The 18,000-nt window shown below is 41.5% G+C and overlaps 1 protein-coding gene across 3 annotated transcripts; it reads right to left on the bottom strand.

Moving 5' to 3' along the window:
• Positions 1 to 1,740: 1,740 nt before the first annotated feature.
• INPP5K (inositol polyphosphate-5-phosphatase K) lies at positions 1,741 to 18,000 on the bottom strand. 3 transcript variants are annotated; one of them, XM_027889969.1, is made up of 13 exons: positions 17,835 to 18,000; positions 15,619 to 15,909; positions 15,288 to 15,395; positions 14,512 to 14,620; positions 11,931 to 12,047; positions 11,423 to 11,595; positions 10,696 to 10,807; positions 10,060 to 10,169; positions 7,564 to 7,756; positions 7,199 to 7,336; positions 6,614 to 6,697; positions 5,282 to 5,386; positions 1,741 to 4,238 (listed from the first exon to the last, which is right to left on the bottom strand). In XM_027889969.1, exons 1-13 carry the CDS (start codon positions 17,867 to 17,869, stop codon positions 4,122 to 4,124), a joined length of 1,692 nt encoding a protein of 563 aa, XP_027745770.1. In that variant the 5' UTR covers positions 17,870 to 18,000; the 3' UTR covers positions 1,741 to 4,121. The 3 variants fall into 3 exon arrangements, with proteins under 3 accessions (XP_027745770.1, XP_027745768.1, XP_027745769.1); XM_027889967.1 differs by lacking the exon at positions 15,619 to 15,909 and adding an exon at positions 9,449 to 9,475 and having other exon boundaries at positions 17,835 to 17,998; XM_027889968.1 differs by lacking the exon at positions 15,619 to 15,909 and having other exon boundaries at positions 17,835 to 17,997.

Raw genomic sequence — 18,000 nt, 5'->3', positions numbered from 1 at the left:
TAGAACACAAGAATTGTGTAGCTGGAATGGCTCCTGTGATGCTGATACCACAACTATGTGCAAAAAAGCTTTTGAAAATGGGCTAAAAGTCAGTGAGGAAAAAAAAAAAAAAAGGATGAAGAAAGTAGAAAGAAGCTGAAGAAAAAAAATATAAGAACAAATTAAAAAAGGGAAGAGAGGAACACAGTGTGGTCTCTGCTGAGCTCAAGCGGTTCATTGTGAAACCACTGCAACTACACTGAAAACACAGTTACAGTGAAAGTGGTATTTGATAAATAATGCTGAAGCATTCCCTTCCAGGACTGATGTCTGTACTTAAATAACTGCCAGTTTCAAAGTATGGTTAGCAGGTTAAAATGCTTGCTATTCTGTTTTTCTTCCTTTTGTGGTGCCAATACTCTTTTTTTTCTGAATTTCCCCTGCACCTCTGAATTTCCTCTCACCAGTTTGCATTCCCAGTTCTCACACTTCCCCTGACTTCACTGTTTTCCTCCAGTGATTCTTCCAACCTGTGCTCAAACGTTCCCAAACAGAATTCTACTTTCTAGATTGCAAAATGAGATTTTGGATTGCAGGGACCTTGCGAGTGGCAGATGACGGCTCCACTGTAAGAAAGGGAGTGGGGTGTCCACGCACAAATCAATGATTTCTCTCCAGCTGAAGCAATTAGACTAGATCAGTGCAGTTCCTGAGCAGATCAATGTCCAGAGTAACTGTGCACTGCTCAGGAATCGCTTCAGTTCAATCCCATTCCAATAGTGAATCCCTATATCCAAGGGCTGGAAGGGCCAGTGGAAGTTTCCTGTTGGTAACACAGAGTTCTCAAAAAAAGGGATCGTTTCCTCTCTCAAGGAATAACGAATTCAAGCTTTGTTCAACTGGCCTTTCCACTGCAGTATATTAATTAAGACAAGTTCATCTGAGTGTCACTTGGTGTCCAAGAGCAGAGAAGGAAGCAGTGGTAGTGGAAACAATAGTCTTTATCAGAACGTATTTTTAGGGTCTAACAAACACGCAAGACATCTTAGAAATATTTCCTGTTTACACAGAGCTGTACTATCTCTGTGCAATGATACACTGCACATCCTGGGGTTAGCCAGGAATCAGAAATATAGGGGAGTTAAATGAGGCTATATTGGACAACATTCCTTGGTAGGCATATTTCCTATTTTAAAATAAATTCTCCAACACCAGGGAATTACCAAGAGTTACCCGCAGACGGAAATTATTTGAGTCCAAATTTATATTAAAACATGCAAAAATTTAAAATACGAAGCATAACGAAGGAGATCTTTCACAAAGCCAAAAATGGCACCTCAAATCACACCGTGGTGAAATTCTCTGTGACAAAGTGAAATTAGAAGAACCCGTTCTTCAAAATTAAGAAAGCAATTTAAGTGTTTGTGCATTTTTACAAGGAAAATACCAAACCCTCCTCAGTGGGGGAAGGGGGACAGAAATGCAAAGTGACAAGTTCACTTAATACTGGGTTCACTGAAATAGGGGGAAAAACCTGGATGAATCTGCTTTGTCCCAAAGAAAAATAGCATCTGTCCTTGACCTTCTTTTGCAGCCCAAAGCCCTACAACATATGTTATTATTGACTGATTTCCACTCTGAAATACTGTATCTGTGCATTAAACAGGACCAAGGGTTTCCTGGAGAAAGGTTACCATGCACAAATTAATCCTCCCCACCCAAAGCAACACGCTCATCCTCAAATCAACAGAGGCCGTGTACAACACTTCACTGCCAGGATTTATTTCAGAGGTACAGGAGAAGAAAACACATGAGTATAAAAACATTTCCAGTGATTATAACATCCAATTAAAGGTGTCTTAAGAAAGATAAATTTCATCAGAAATTGCATCATTACAGGTCATGGAATAGTTTGAAAAGCTACCATAGGTAACAGTAGTAAACAAAAGTGCCTCTGTGTGCATAATACTGAAGAAAGAAGTACAGTTCTGTGCAGCATCCTACGAACAAGCAGTCCCAACCCCAGCTGCCGTGGGCATTTGCAGTGAAGTCCTGTGGTTCAAAGGATTAGTTTACAAAATGCAGCTCCTGTGTCCAGTGACAGAGGGTTTATCAGCTCCCACACAACAGGAAGGCTCCCGAGTGTCTCTCCCCAGCAGAGGGGCCGCGTGGCTCCCCCTCTGCGCCGCTCCTGAACAGCACACGCACCCTGCTTGGAGGAAACTGGATCTTGGTCCACAGTAAATCACCAGCTGTGGTCTGCAATTCACAGACCACTGTTCTTTGGGCTCTCCACAGAATCTCCTTGTGTGGAGTATGGCAATGGTTACACAAATGAAATCAGGAACAGAGGACAACTCGAGAACTGCAGGAGTTATTGCAATTCGACAGGGATTTGTCTGATGCCCTAATTGCCATGAGAAGTCACACACCTGAAAGATTCAGTGCAAAACAAATTGTTGCCAGCCCGGTACAAATGTGAAAACTGTTTCTAATATGGTTCCAAATTGTAACAGGAATGTACAAACTGTAAACCTCAAGGCAGTGTTAATCCATGCAACCAACACAAGTATCCTCTGAACCTGCTACTCACGACAGGGAGCGGTTCCCAACACCAAGCTTTAAGCTGAGTATGTCTAAAACCTACAGAGGCCAAGTGTTCCTAAACCCCACTGCAACTACCTAAGCAGATAACCTATTCGAGCTTCCACAGCATACAAAGACACCTGGCCCTCAAAAGATTTTATACAGTGAATGATACAAGCAAGTAACTGCAAAACAACCATCCTCATCGAGGTGCTAACTTCCTATCTCAAAACAACCCTGAAAAAAAATAAGGCTTTGAGAAAAAGAGCAAAAAGGAATCGATTCCTTCCTGAAGCAGCATTCCAGCATGAACACACCAACATCCTTTGCTCTTCCACTTGAACCAAATTTGCTCTTTTCCACCCCTAACCACCAGGACAGTGGTTAGTGACTGACTCTACTTACCATGCATGGCAGGTAGCTGCAAGCTTTGGATCTGTAACACGGGAGACTCACCAGTGCTCTTGTCCAGCACTGCGGTCTCACATTCTGTGGAATGTTGGTGCCTCTTCCTATCCTTTCCAAATATCTCCATTTCCTCATCAAGAACAAAACCATTTCTGAAGCTAACTACCTTTCAGGTTCCCAAAGGTACATGAAGTTTTTTCATTCCATCTCCACCCTCAAGTGCACAGGATATATTAAGGTCTAAGCACCATTAGAAAACCAGAAATTTTTAAGACTGATTGCTATAAATGGAAGAGATTTACGATTTTTATAGCACAGATTATGCCAAATTCTTCATCAGTCATGGGCTCCTCACCTATGCTAAAGCATTTCTTTCAGAAATTGTGGGATCCTGGTCAACTCCAAGCCAGGGACTGGTATAAAAATGGTGTTATTTTACTTTTTTTAATGAGGGGGAGAAAGGCAATAGGCAAATTGCTTAATTGTTTTATAAAAGAAGAATTTAAAAAAAAAATCAGGAATAGTGCATTTTGATAAATGTATTTCAATTTGGAAAAATTAGAAATGGAAAATCCTACAAAGAGTTCTCAGTAAGGCATGAAGAAAAGGATCTACCAAAGGAGACTTTACACAAAGATTTTGTTTTCATGTGACCTGTTGTCACACATGTTTCCCAAAAGGTAATTAGCTTACATTTGAAAGTCAAATAAAATTTCCAAACAAGCTAACTGGCCGTATCTAATAAATATTTTTTTAAAATAACTTCATTTAAACTCAAAATGTGGAAATCAATTATTAAGTGGTTACAGCATAGGAAATATTGCATCGTGAATAAAATATCCTCTACAAAAAAAGGGAACGAGCCTAAAAACCTACTAAACATGGCAACTTCCTTAGGTTAAATCACTGCATTAGAAATGTCTATCACCTTAAAACATACAGCATTCATTAAGTGCTATTTTTACAGTTCTCATCCAGTGCAAGAGAGTTACTCTCCCCATAATAAAAATATCTGTTTCCACAATAAATTATCTTCTACGAGCTTACAAAGTTTCTGAACAATCCTACCTGTCTTACTCCATCTTCTAAGAGTAAAAGCTTACAATCACTAAGACATAAAGAATCATCTGACTCCTGAATCAGGACCACTAAATGCCCTTCCTGTCTTCAGACTCATCACGTGATTCCAGATTGTCAGGTTGCTGCATCCAGCTGTTCTCTCCCTGTGCCAAATCCTTTTCTGTTGAAGTTTTGCTGGGCTGAATCTAGGAGAAAAACAAGTTAAAAAAACAAATTAACAACTCAGACCCACTGTTTTGCTCTGCACTGGCAAGATATCATTACATAAAGATGTCTGTCATACTTGCTAAAAATTGAGAAAATTTAAAAAGCCAGTAAAAATCCATTAAACTGATACCAAAACATTAAGTGTTGTGCAAAGAGAAAGGCATATTGGATGTTGTATCCACGTACAAGTGACAACCATCCTGCACAGTCTCTGGTAGATATTAAGCTCAGAGGCAACAGAAACGCTCTGCCACATTTCTCACCAAAACAGAGAGAAAAACAGGAATAGCAGCACTGAGATAGATCAGCCAGCCCAGTGACTTTCATTACTGCATCCCCTAAGGCAATGCAGTTCCACAGTCTTGTAAAACCCCTTCATCCAACAAGAGTGCAGAACTTCTATTTCAGTCATTCCACAACACATTAGCACAGCCATGGCAGCACGGAAAATTATGCACAAATAAAATTATTTGGGGAAAAAACAGTGCTTGTGTAGAAGCAGCAAATGCTTGGTCACTTCATCTTGCTTGTGCAGGTTCAGGGATCCTTTCAGAAATTAAATGAAGCCTATTAAACAATTAACTTGAGTTCCAGCTGTGCTGTCTTTCCCAAATTCAAGTGACTAATATACAGGAAACACTTCTGTGCAAATCTATCACAGAAGGGAGCACAAAGAGCTCACTCACAATCTGCCAGAAACTTGGCAGCACTTGAGGTCTCATCTTTCTAGAAACTAGGACCCAACATGAGAGCCTGAAGTTCCCAAAGTGAAAGCTGAGAGAGAAGAAACCTGTCTTATTTCACTGCTGTGTGCTGCCATAACAGCTTCTCAAGAGTCTTTCAGCACATCAGCAAATTCTTTTATGGGACATTAGCCAGGAAATATAATTTTTAGAATTCCTTCTGCTGCCACCTCCCCCAGCATTAACACAGTTGCACACATGTATGTTCAGATGAATGTGAAAGCAAAAGAAATTGAGAAGATCACATCAACATCAATCAAAGCTTCCAAATCCATTACCCGAAAAGGCTCGCTGATCCCAACTATTGACTGCAAGTTATTGCTATAATAACACAGCAAAAATTCTCCTCCCATAGTAGGTATTTCTGTAGCACTCATGTAAACCTGGCAACAAGAATAAGAACAGGCAATGAGCAACTTCCACAGAAAAAAGAAGTTTACAAAAAAATCAGTCTCTGCCATTTAGGACACCATAAAAATCAGTACTGACTGTTTATAAGCAGGTTTTAAAACGTAAAATAAAACGGATGAGGGCAGAAATAACTCATGAAACCATCTGAAAACTAAATCAGGGTGGAAAACTCATAGCAAGATGAGTTGGCTCAGTGAGAGGGGAGAAGAAAAAGCCCTGAGTGGTTGCAGGGGAAAGGACAAAGGCAGGGAGCAGCAGGGAGGGAGCGGAGCTGCCTCCTGGTGGCAACGAGCAAAGCAGCACCTCGGTTTGCTCCTGTCCTAAAGACCCCCCCTCCCCCGTCCCCAAACTGCACCCCCCCGGTATCCTGCTAAAATAACTTTTGTTGGGCTCAGATTTCTAAGCTCAGTGATAGGAAAACTTGATACCAGAAGACTTCTGAGCTTCGGAATATTTATACAGTACAGTTTGGGTTTCTTGTTGTAAACCTGATGTTACAAAATCCCTAACATGACAGAACTGCTTTCCATTGTCTGGAAAATCTTATCCATCCTTCCACTCACCGTGTCTCCACAATTAAATTTCAATTTCTGTTTGTTCAGATAAATATCTCTGGAAACACACCATTTGTTTTCAAAATAAGTTTTGTTTGTTTTCAATCACTTTAGGTAATCCCTACTAGAAAGCTTTGTACCAGACAGCAGTTTTTAACAAAGGACCAAAACATTCAGTAGTCAAAACAAAAAGTCTAAGAAACCCCAATCTGGAGCTGTATTAGATATGTGGAACTAACTGTGTAAATACTTACAACTGTAACCAAAATCTCATAATAAATATTAAGGATACATTGAGCAACTTGGACAATCAGATTAAAAAATGGGCCATTACTAAAGTCAGTGGCAGAAGCAGATCAAAATATAAGATGACAGTAGTTTTTAATACAATGAAAAGTCCCTAAAGGAATAAATTGCTTTTTCATCAATTCCCTTAAGCAATATGATCACACCGAGAAGGTTGCCAGACTACCTGAAAATTGCTAAGAATTAGGAAGAGGGATTTTAAACAATAATATTGCTCCCAATTAGCTTCAACTGGCAAAGAGGACACAGAAACCCCAAGAGGAAGGGGGTATGGGACAAACAGACCTTCAATGCTACTCTGTGGGGAAACTACAGTAGAAAGAAATACAACTGCCTTACTTGTTTACTGTCCTTGTCAGAAGAGATTTCATCATCTTCTACCCAAGCATAGGTAACATAATCATTGGTATGCTTGAAAGTCACCTGCAGAGAAAGATGCAAACCATCAGCCCTCTAAAGAAAACAAAAAACATATTGCATGGAAAACTCAGAGTTGTGAGAGCTGTTCACTACTTCACTGAAGGAATTAAACACTGCACTTTTAGGAGAACAACATTTTAGGGGCATGCACAAAACTTTGGTTTCTGAGAGAGTGAGTGCTCTTCTCTCTCACTCTTCCACTAACTTATTTTTGTTCTTTCTTTGCTACATAAATCCCTTGAACTGCAGACATGGGGGGGAAGGAAAAGACAACTCCTTTCCACAGCTTCTGCAACATTTTATTTAAATAAATCACCACAGCATCTTAGCAGAGAATCTAAATCTATGGAGTTAAACTGTCAGCACACAGAAACTAATGGTAATCAAGGAGACACAACTATTTCAGAGAGTTCTAGCAAGAATCACAATGCCCTAAAACCAGCAACTACCTCCTCCAGTCCTGTTCACCATCTCTGCTGAAGAACCATGACGTGACAACATTACCTTGAAGAGCCCAATCCAGTCCCAAGCACTGCTGGGGAATTCAGGCACTGCGGAGTAGCGGATGATGACATCATGTTCTGCACTCCACTCGCCCTCAGGATTCAGCACCACCAAAGGGACTGAGACAAGAGGCTTCAACTAAGCAAAAGAGCAGAATTTAAAGTCAGTCAAGTGTGTCATTCTTTCAGTTATTCAAGTTATTCTCTGCCACACCTGCTGTGGGACTCCTAACTGAATGGAAATAAACCAATTTGCTGCCTTCACTATCATCAGAAGGAAACAGAGATTTTGGTTTAGAAACCAGATTCTGTGAGGCAACACTTCATAAAACAAACTTTTTCTTAACAACGTAAGTGGGACAGCACCTCGAGCCCGAATGTTCCTGTAACAGGTTTGTGGTCGCTGATGCCATAGCTCATGTGGCTGACATAGTTATTCAAAGTAACAAAAATTGTCTGCTCTTCTTCAGAGAATTCGCCTTCTTTTGATGCATTCTGGCAGAGATGTTTCACTCTCCAAAGAATCCTATCAGTCCACGCTGGCTTTCGTTTCTTCTCACTGCAAAAACGTGAGGTAAACGTGAAATGAGAGGAAAACCAAGTTGCCAAAAGCTGAGAATGCTGTGCAAGACCTACTCAAAGTTCAAAGACACTCAGATGCATATTAATAAAAGAGGGCAATCACATCCAAGCTTCATTTTACAGCTCTGTTCAAAATGCTTTACAGCCAATGTCTCCTTAATTTGAACTCCATTAAGCACAGAGCAGCTTCGTGGGTTTCTGAAAGAGGAGTAAAATGAAGGGGAGGAGGGCATTTCAGTGGGTTAGTCGGCTTCATACAGGAAATGATACTTTCTCCTAAAAAAAAATAAATATGCAAGAACACTGAGATAATACAGCAACTGCCCCAAGCTTCAAATGTACAGATATTCTGAGAAATGAGGGCATAAACATAAGGAGTACGCAGGAAGAGTGTGAATGATGTTTGAAATTATTCAAGATATTTGAGAGCAAGTTTCTTTAAACAACAAAAAAAGGGGACAAACTTAGGTAGCTTATGGTGATCACAGGAGCCACAGCAATGCTTTGTTTAGAAGTCCCTCTAAATTGTACCAGCCTGCAGTGCAGGTCTTACAACAACAGGCTTTCAAAGTTCCATCATGGAGAAAGTTGTGCCTGCAACTGTGCTGTACATCCAGCTGTAATCACAATGCAGAGTTTCCTCCCGTGCCATATCAGTACCAGCAGAAGACAGGAGCCTTCCCTGGTTCTCTGTGTGGGGGGAGGAAGATTTAACAGCAACTCCTCTGTGTGGATGTGTCACTTCAAATTGAAATGGAGAAAAGATCATACCCTATGGAAGAGGAATTAGAACGGACTGGATTGAGTTATAAAAGTTAACGAGCAGGATGTGTCAGGAAAACTGTCAGTTTAATAACTCCGAATAGCAAAACCAATGCCATTTAGTTCAATCTTCAACGTACTTTTATTTTACCCCTTCCCATATGCAAGTCTAGCTCACCTTTAGGAAGGTGGAAAGATTTTAAATGACTAAGGGCCCTTATCCCACTTACTCCAGTAATTATATAAACCGACAGAAATCTTTATGAGCTGCCATATGTCTGCTCTGCTGTGCAAGAAAACACCAAAGAAACAGCTCAAGTTAATGCACTCACTATTTTAAAGAAGATGGCGGATTAGATGGGAAACAAAACCTCAAAATTCACATTGAAAAAGTACCAAATCTAACAAAATACTGTGGATTTCATGAAAAGCACACTTTTCAAGGGGGCTTGCCATGAGGTCTGCTGATCTCCCCCCACCTGAGCAAAGCATCTCTGCCTGCTTGAACAGCAGCAGATCACACACAGTAGGTGCAAGCACACTTTTTGTTCTTTAAATGAGCCAGTACAGACTACCAGGCTATGAATCATTTGTAGAATGTCTGGGTTTGGAGTATTATAAGTCTTTTTTGTTAACTGGATTTACTGCTGGTCTCATTATATATCTTTACATTCAATTAGGGAGCAAAATGTCTTTGGATATAAAGGAATAAAGATCCAATGTTAAGTGCAACAGCAGAGTAGATAACACTGCAGCTTTCAGACAGGTTCAGAAAGGCCCTAAAGAAAATCAGCTGTCATCTGATTTTCAAATATTTCACAAAAATCAAATCAAAAGCTCGGAGGGAGCCTTGTTTTGATTCTGAAATATTTACGAAACTACAAAATTCAGAAAATTCTCTTCTTACTTAAACCAAAACAGGGACTTCTGGTCTCTGGAAGTAAAGAAAAAGATCAGTACAAAACCCCTGTTTGGACAGGAACTTATCCTTCTGTCAAAATATAAGACTAATTCTTAACAACAAACTTTAGCATCAGAGAAAAACTTCAGACACTTAAGATACATTTTCAACTTAAGATAATCAGTAGAGACAAATTTGCATTAACTTTCAAATACCAGCATACCAAATAAAATGATTAAACAGAGAAGGAAAACAAAACTGGCAGACAATTACCCTTTTTCTTCTGCTCTTTTCTGACAACCAATGGGCACTTTTACAATAAACAACAAAACAGAAGTGGCTTAAACAAGTGCTCATTTATTCTGTTAATCCAGTCTTTCTAAAAAGGAAGCTGGGTTGTTTCACTACCTCCCTGATGCGATCAGCAGACTCCAGCTTCATCAGCCAGCAACATTAATTTATTCAGATTTGATCAGTGAAGAAGCCCAACAGAGTAGCTCAAGAGCCCCAGTCAAGCAGTACATCCAAATTCAGGTTTACTTATTGAAGTGATATTTAACCAAGCACCCACATTCACCCTCATATCCCACATTTAACTCATCCTATTGTGCTTTTACCTTGTATCATACACATCCGAGTAAAGGTCAAACTTGTAGGTGGGCTTAAACTGCAGAGGACCCTCTATGAATTCCTTAAGAAATGCTTCTGTCTTTTTTGCCATATTTAACTGCAGAAATAAAAGGTAGTTATTTAAGTTTATATTTAAAAATCAGAGCTGAGAAAGCTCCTCCAAGAATTCAACACTTTGCTCAGTACAACATAATTGGAAAGGTAAACTCAGAAGTGCCTCTGTTACTGCCAGAACTCTTGACATGATCTGTCCACAAGTTCTGAGGCAATTACACTCAAAACAAATTCCAGAATAAGGTTCTCTTAAAAATAATTCTTGGGTGAAGAAGAGAAATTAAGGTGAGGAACAACTGACAACATATGAAGTTCTAAGAAAGGTCCAGTCAAACACCAGCATTGTAAAGTAAGAAACTAAACAGAGGCAGGAATAGTTGGCAATTAATTGGGGCTTATGACTGAGAGAAGTGAGAGAGTGAACAGATAGATCTGTCCCACCTCATGACTGCTCTGAGTTTGTGTTCTTTAAAAGAAATTAGAAAATCTAGAGGTAATGTTAATGGCCACGCTGTGTTAGTATGCATTAAAAACCAAACCCAAACTCCCCACGGACTAAGGCAACACACCTGGTCCTTTTCCCAGAGCAGACTGTAACGCTTGTTGTTGATGGATTCCCGCACAAAGTGGATGCCGTAGTCTGCTATCCGGAAGTTTAGATCTCCAAACCAGAAGAGAACACTTAAGAAGAAGAAGAAAAAAACAATAAATGCAAAAAACCAAGGAGGATTTATAGGAATCCACTAACAGAAGTGAAAGAATTCAACAGAATAAAAGCCATTACGCTAATTAGGTGCTCTAATCACTTATATTACTTAATGCAAACAGCTTAAACACAAACATTAAGTAGTTATAGATAAGCTCACACAGGGACAACCTGCTGCTACACCAAAAATTGGAAGTAATTGAAACAGTAAATTAAGTCCCTTGCACTCTTGCTGTTTGCTCATTACTGCTTGAATATTAACTTCTCCTGAGCCTCCCAATGATTTGCATCTCTGAACACTGAACAGCAATCAAAAGGATTTTTGGTATGAACAGGTTTTAGCCTCTAAAGCTTTCCTGCATGGCTTGTACAGTCTATATGCTAACTGATTTATGTAATTAAAGACAAGAGAACAGTCTTGTAAAACAGACCTCCATCTTTCAGGTTATCTTTTCCCCCCAGGATTCAGGCTGAAGGGACATTTAAAATAAAAACGATGGATGAAAATTCCAAGCCAAAAACTATTCAGTGCGTGAGTTCACCACGTAATAGATAAAAACAACACCAGCAGAGCTGGGTGAACGACTCACTCGTGCTCCAAGGTACTTGGAATATTCTCTCCTTCAAACTGCATTTCCAGGATTTTCTCAAAGTCATCCAGTCGCTGCTCTGTGTTCTCCATGTGGGCTGGCAAGTGGCAGTTCATGAAGCAGACCGTGTGACCATAGAGGGACATGCGAATGCTGACTCCTCCTTTGTTCCCCTGGGACGGAACATCAACAACACTCCCTGAACCTACACTCAAAGCCTGCAAACATAACTATTAACACCACCTATAACTTTTTAAATCTTGCTATTTAGGTTTAAATCAGCACAATTTCATCCTACAGAAGTTGTGGCTGGTTAGCTAATAAACCAGTCAGAACTATGGTCTGTGCACTGCACTCGCACACACGGCTCAGACAAACGAGTCTCACTGCTGGTCAGTTTATAGATTTGTCATTGAACCACATCTCCTCCCTCCCACCATGAAACCATCCAGGGGCACACACATCGCCACAAGTAACCAGGGCAGCCGAGTGTCAGGCACTTCCTTACCCAGTATCCGTAGAGGCCGGTGCGTGTGAACTGGGTGTGGATGTCCCGGAGGAAGGGGAGGTGGATGTGCTTCACAAAGATCAGCAGCAGCAACCCCTGCATGCGAACGGAGGAGAGCTGGGACAGAGATGAAAGAGGGAATGGTCATTTCCAGGGAGGCGTTTGGAATAACTTGGATCTGTTTCATAGGAGCTTTGAGATAAAGAACACCACAGCACAAGTCATGCAATTCCCTCGCCAAGAGTGGCTTCAATCCTGGGACACAGTAAACGCAGGCACGTTCCAGTGCTGCGAGGAACACATTCCTGGGGTAAACCTGCTTATAAACTAAGCTGATCAATCCCTCAACTAATTAACACAGTTGTAACATCATATTACAAATCTGAGTTTGACCCTGCCCAAATCTCTTTAAAGACTTCGCTTCTGCCTCCCCAGCCTCGTCTCTATCTTTAAGAATCCTTCAGGAAGAACCAAACCCTTGACTTTTCACCAGTAATCTTAATGGCTCACACCTCAAAGTCCTCCAACAGCAGCAATTTTTTCAAACTGAACCAGATCACTTCAAACTTCAGCAGATCACTAACATTCTAAATGCCACTAAAACACCTAAAAAGCACAGCAGGTAATTCTAGACATCTGCAAAGACAATGAGCTGCAAACAGCAGCAACTCCTGCCTGCAGTGCCTGTAAAAACTGATTCATCAAACACTTCCAAAGCAACAACACTCAGGGATCACATAAGACATGGGGGGTTTTGTGGTTTGGGTTTTTTTGTGTGTGTGGAAATAGTCTAATAAAGATGTCCTTCATTAAAAAGTTATGGACTTTACAATGTTCCTGGCATGAGACACAAAATTCATTTTAAGTGTTTGCTTTAATGATAATGATTCAATTTAAAATACAGACACTGAAATATATTAATTGTAGTTCAATTTTATGATAGATTAACTTAGAAAAAGCCTACATTAGAAAAAAATCTGCTGTTAAGAACAACACCGACTATAAAACTGCTAGAGAAGTACATACATTCAGCCCAAAATTTAAAACAGGATTCTTCCTTTCCTCGCCTCCATATCTACACAATTAAATGATTTCAGAACATACGTCAATGTTCTCATTGTCCTTGAACCCAGCACAATACTAAGCAGTATACTGAAGGATTGCAATTACTAGATGATGCATAAATATTTCAGCAGCCACCACTCTCCTTCCCATAATTACATTCATGAAATACCAGGATCTTCCAGTCCTGTTGTTATTTGCTTTACTTCACTCTGCTGTGGCCACTCCCCAGATATTTCTCAAAATCCATATGAAACCACCTCTCTCTGTAGGTCTTGAACACTGGAAGACAACAATCTGCTTGGACCCAGCACTAGTCCCACAAACACTTAAAGCCAAATCCAGCAAAGCCCTTGCACGGAGGGAACATGATCCTGTGGGTGATGAAAGAATTGACCATGACCAACAACACTCTGAAAACAGACCCTGTTACTGAAGGGACAGAACGTCCCAGGGATGACACCAACCCCTCTACACTCAACCTCGTCACAGGTCAGCCAAGGGGTAACTGCTCCTCCTCTCCTGGCTAAGTCCTGGGATAACCTCTCCTTGCTGCCTGTTTTGATTCTGACCCGGCTTGACAGCTCCCCCCTATTACTGGAGCTAATCCAGTCCTGCTGGAAGCCATTAGGTGGCAGCATCCATTCATTACTGGGTCCAAACTGCCACATTTATAAATTGGAATTCAAAATCAGCCAGGCATACCACTAGGAATTCTTTCAATTGTCTGCATGCAGGGCCTGAATGTCAGCCCACAGCCAGATTTTGAATGTTTATCAGCAATGACTTAACCAGAATGAACAATGTGGGTTTCTTCCTTTTTATAATTCCCAATGGGTCCTTTGTTTTGTTTAATCACAATTAAAATAACAGCACGACTGCTGAGTCTGATTAGCATGCAGATAATACAATCATCTCAGCAAAATCACCCTGAAATAATGCTTGATTTAGAAAACCAATACAACATTCAAGAGGCTTTTAATTTCTCTTTATTGGAGAAATTCAGGATATCCTCCTATGTTTATTGTTTCCATTATTAAAACAGGCAGTACTGTGGCTGATCTTATGCCCCAGATATTGCCCAAATATCTTGTCCTTTAAACTACCATATAATGTTGTAGATCTTCAATCAAATCTGAAGTCCTCAGATAAATACACACACCCACTAAAATCCTGTTTTACATACATGCAATTTATTTTCACCTGCAAACAAGTTGGGGAAAAAAAAGAAAAGAAAAAGGAATCTTAGCAATCTTAATGAAAATGTCCAGTTTTTACTGCTAAAATTAAGGACATTAGTATTAATGGGGAAAAATGAAAATTGCCCTTATCAACAAAGCAGGAAAACACAAGTGTGATGATGAATCTAACAAGTGTGTACCTATGGAAGTGACTGACACCTGCAAAAAGCACCGTCAGCTTCTCTTTTATAGACAGTTAGAGGCAAAAAAGATCTGAGTGGAGCTGGGGAAGACACTTTCCTTCAGTGCTGTGACACTGAGGAGATGTAAATAATTACCTTGATGTATCCCAAGGGAGACAACACAGTCATGAAAAAAATGCTCCACGGATCATCAAATGCCAAGTCAGACAGAAAATTCGTGATTTTTGAGTTCACCTCCTGTAAGCTGAACACATCACAATTACTCACACTGCATCAGTTGGTTTCAACACAACTCATCCAACCTTTGCAGAACACTAAGCTTAAGTCGGAGATTTCTTGCTCTTCAGTTTCTCATTCAAAAGCAGTTTAACCCACCCACAGGTCTAACACATTTAACGCCGAGAAAGACAAAGTTAAAGGAGCTTATGTACACCTGAAGGCAGAGTTTAAGACAACGCTAGGTTCTAGATATAACAAATAACCTGTCAGGGCTTCAAAATTTCATGAAAGTTTGGAAAACACAACGTCAGATTATGCCTTATAAGCTTGCACTAATTTCCTTAAAACATGCTGAATACTGCATAACTGTCACATCAAAATGAACATGCCTTTACATGATAACAAAGCAAACAGCAGCCAAAACATTTTGTTTAGAAAAAAGATGTTCTGTGTTTTGTCACAAAATAGCAGCTTAAAGAAGAGAAGCTTCTCCTGCTGTAAATCCTCTCTGCTGTCAGTTAGTACTCTGTTAGTTAGACTAAGTTAGTCTTCACCTTCTGGTAGTAACAGTGTTAAACCACCTCCCAGCCAGTGACTCACATCCCACAGTGCTCCCAAAGCAGACCAGCAGCTGTTGAGACTCGGCAGTTTTGCAATAAACTTACAAAGCGAGTTCTTCAATATATACTTACCCTATAACATACATATCCATAGTCGGGCCCTGTGAATTGAGCTGAAGTAAACTAGTGACATCAGGAGGTGGAGAGGCTGTGCCCACATTCCAGGTAACTAAGTGTAGTCTACAAACAAACAAAAAATCACACAAAAACCATTGCTAAAACTGAAGCGTGGACAGGCAACCAACCCTAAGAACGCTCTGATTTCCCCACAGAATTCCTGTCTACAGAAAACAAAGATTTTCTGTCACTTCTCATCCCTCAGAAACCTCCTTGCCAGCCAAGCCTTAACGAAAAACCCCCAGCGGCGCCGCAAGAAACGACCAACTTGGGGGGGAAACAAAACCTGAACTCTTGCCACTTATCCTTCAGCTTTTTCCCGCAGATGAGGAAAGCTTCGTCCAGGGTGCGGGACACTTCCTCGTGGATCTCATCATCCGAGCTGACGTCCTCCACGCACGCCATGAGGTGGGCTACTCTCTGCCGGAGCTGCAGGCGGCCGCTGGAGCCTGTGCTGCTGATGCTGGCCGAGCGGCTGCGCAAGTTGTGCAGGCTCTCCAGATCGGCCAGGGAGAGCCCCTCGCAATGCTGAGACGCATCCTCGCCGCTGAGGGATGCCATCTGCTCAAAATCAAACCTGCCCTCGGAAGGACTGGCCCATTCAGGTCCCAAGCGTGTGAAAAAAACCCGAGGTGGATCAGGGTCTCCCAGATGGAGTGGAATTCAGCACTGCTTCTAACACAAAGGGACAAATGGAGGTGCAGCGGCGCTGGAAAAAAAAAATCCCTCTGGCCTTGTCACTGCACTCGCTGGGCTGTTACAAAAGCTGCAATCACGTCCTACCACACACAGGGAATTGTTTCTTCATAATAGATTTAATGTGGTTTAATTATATAAGCTCGAGATTTGAAAGAATTTACTGTTGATTTGAATCGATCATGTGCCTGTCTGTAGGCAAGAGGGAATATAATCCCCGGCTCCCAAACATACAAACTTCTGACCACAACCAAGCAAAGTTCCTGCTCCTCCTGAGCGCCGTCAGGAACATTTGCAGGTCACAGAACTCGCCTGTTGTTTCTTTACAGGGTGGTAATTTCAATGTCAGAGGTTACAAAAAGAGATTCACTCATACGTCAGTCTTGCTACGTGTCAGATTGGCTTAAAAATATAATAAATGTTAATTTTCCATCAATCTTAAGGGCCTATGAGGACCTTATAAACATTGATAATTAAGTAGTGAATCCCACCAATACATTCATTATTAAGGCCGTATTTTTTACCCCCCAAGCTGCTCAAGGTGACACACAATGTGTGTGGAAGAGCTGGGAAGTCACCTTGCATATCACACTGAAATGATCCATAATTTCCTTCAACCTCTTACTCTTTGTAAGACTAGGCTGAAGTCAGTCAAAAGCTATTCTAAAATAAATTTATAGGGGGAAAAAAAATGTAGGTACACTGCAGACCTAATTATGCCATCAGAGAATCACTTGGGAATGCTCTCCAGTTACTAATTTTGTAAGACAATTACCTGATTAAACAAAACTGAAATAATATTGAAGCCATCAGTCACTACTGACAGAAATTCAATTCTTCTAAGTGCCCAGTGACCACAGTACTGATAACACAGACTGCAGGGGCAGAATTTGCACCAAAAGCAAAAACACTTGTAAAATTTTTAAGAACATCCTTAATTATGCAGTCCCACTGCAAGCACTGCTCACAGTCAGGAGTGGGGATCTGGGTGATGCCCATTTCCACCTGATGCCACAAGCGCAGCTTGAACCAAAGGGAGGATTCTGCTCATGGCAGGGACATGATCTTAAGAGTCTTTCCAAGCCAAACCATCCTGTGAGTCTATGAAACCATTCTGGAAGCTCCCAGTCCCACTGGAGCAAAATCTCAGTGCACTTTCTCCAAATACTGTCCTAAATACAAGCAACTGAAAATTAAGTGCCACCGACTCCTCAAATGATTCAACAGCCGAGAATTTTTTAGGGTCTGAATTTTATAATACCACTTTCAGATGATTTTTAGGATCTTCGAGCAAAGGCTAGTGTTTGTTGGTTTGGTTTTTTTAATTTTCCTGTCACAGTCACCCAACTACCCTCTAAGCAGGTTTCTGAAGCGAACCGAGCCCACAGGACAGCACTTATACAGAGGGAAAACACAATATACAAACATCGTAAAAGCAGAAGCCAAAGATCTACTCAAGCTCCTTCTTCCTCACAAAAGCGACAAGTTCGAGGCAGCCGGTGCGTTAGAGACAGATATTGTCTATAACGTAGGGCAGATCCCGTGCCCTCATTACACACACAGGGGCTCTGGGCAGCCCCAGGGACCAGCAATGCCCCCTAAGCCTCCCTGACCCACCCCAGCACCGGCCTCCCAAACCACAAAATCAGCTTTTCTCCTCTCTTTCATATGACTATGCAACGCCGCCAATTCGTGTAATAAGCGCAAACACAAGTTTCACTAATTCTCGGCTAATTTACGTAACCGCTTGGCTACACTTTTCGGAGCTGCCCTCAGACCCGCGCCCCCTCCGCGCCCACCGCTCACCTCAGCTCCCTCACGGGAGGGCCGGCGAGCTCCATGCCCGGGGGTTCCCGCAGGGAAGCGCTGCCGAGGGGACGGGGACGGCGGAGAGCCCTCCGGGTCCCCTCACACGGCCCGGCCCGGCCGCGGCCTCCGCGCCGCCCTCAGCGCTCCGCCACCATTGGCGCGC

Source organism: Empidonax traillii, unplaced genomic scaffold (genome assembly GCF_003031625.1).
Source record: "Empidonax traillii isolate 1590-97213 ecotype Southwest subspecies unplaced genomic scaffold, ASM303162v1 scaffold276:size1176444, whole genome shotgun sequence".
NCBI classification, from domain to species: Eukaryota; Metazoa; Chordata; class Aves; order Passeriformes; family Tyrannidae; genus Empidonax; species Empidonax traillii.
Note: the sequence above shows the minus strand (reverse complement) of the source record. Positions and strands in the feature narration are given on the sequence as shown.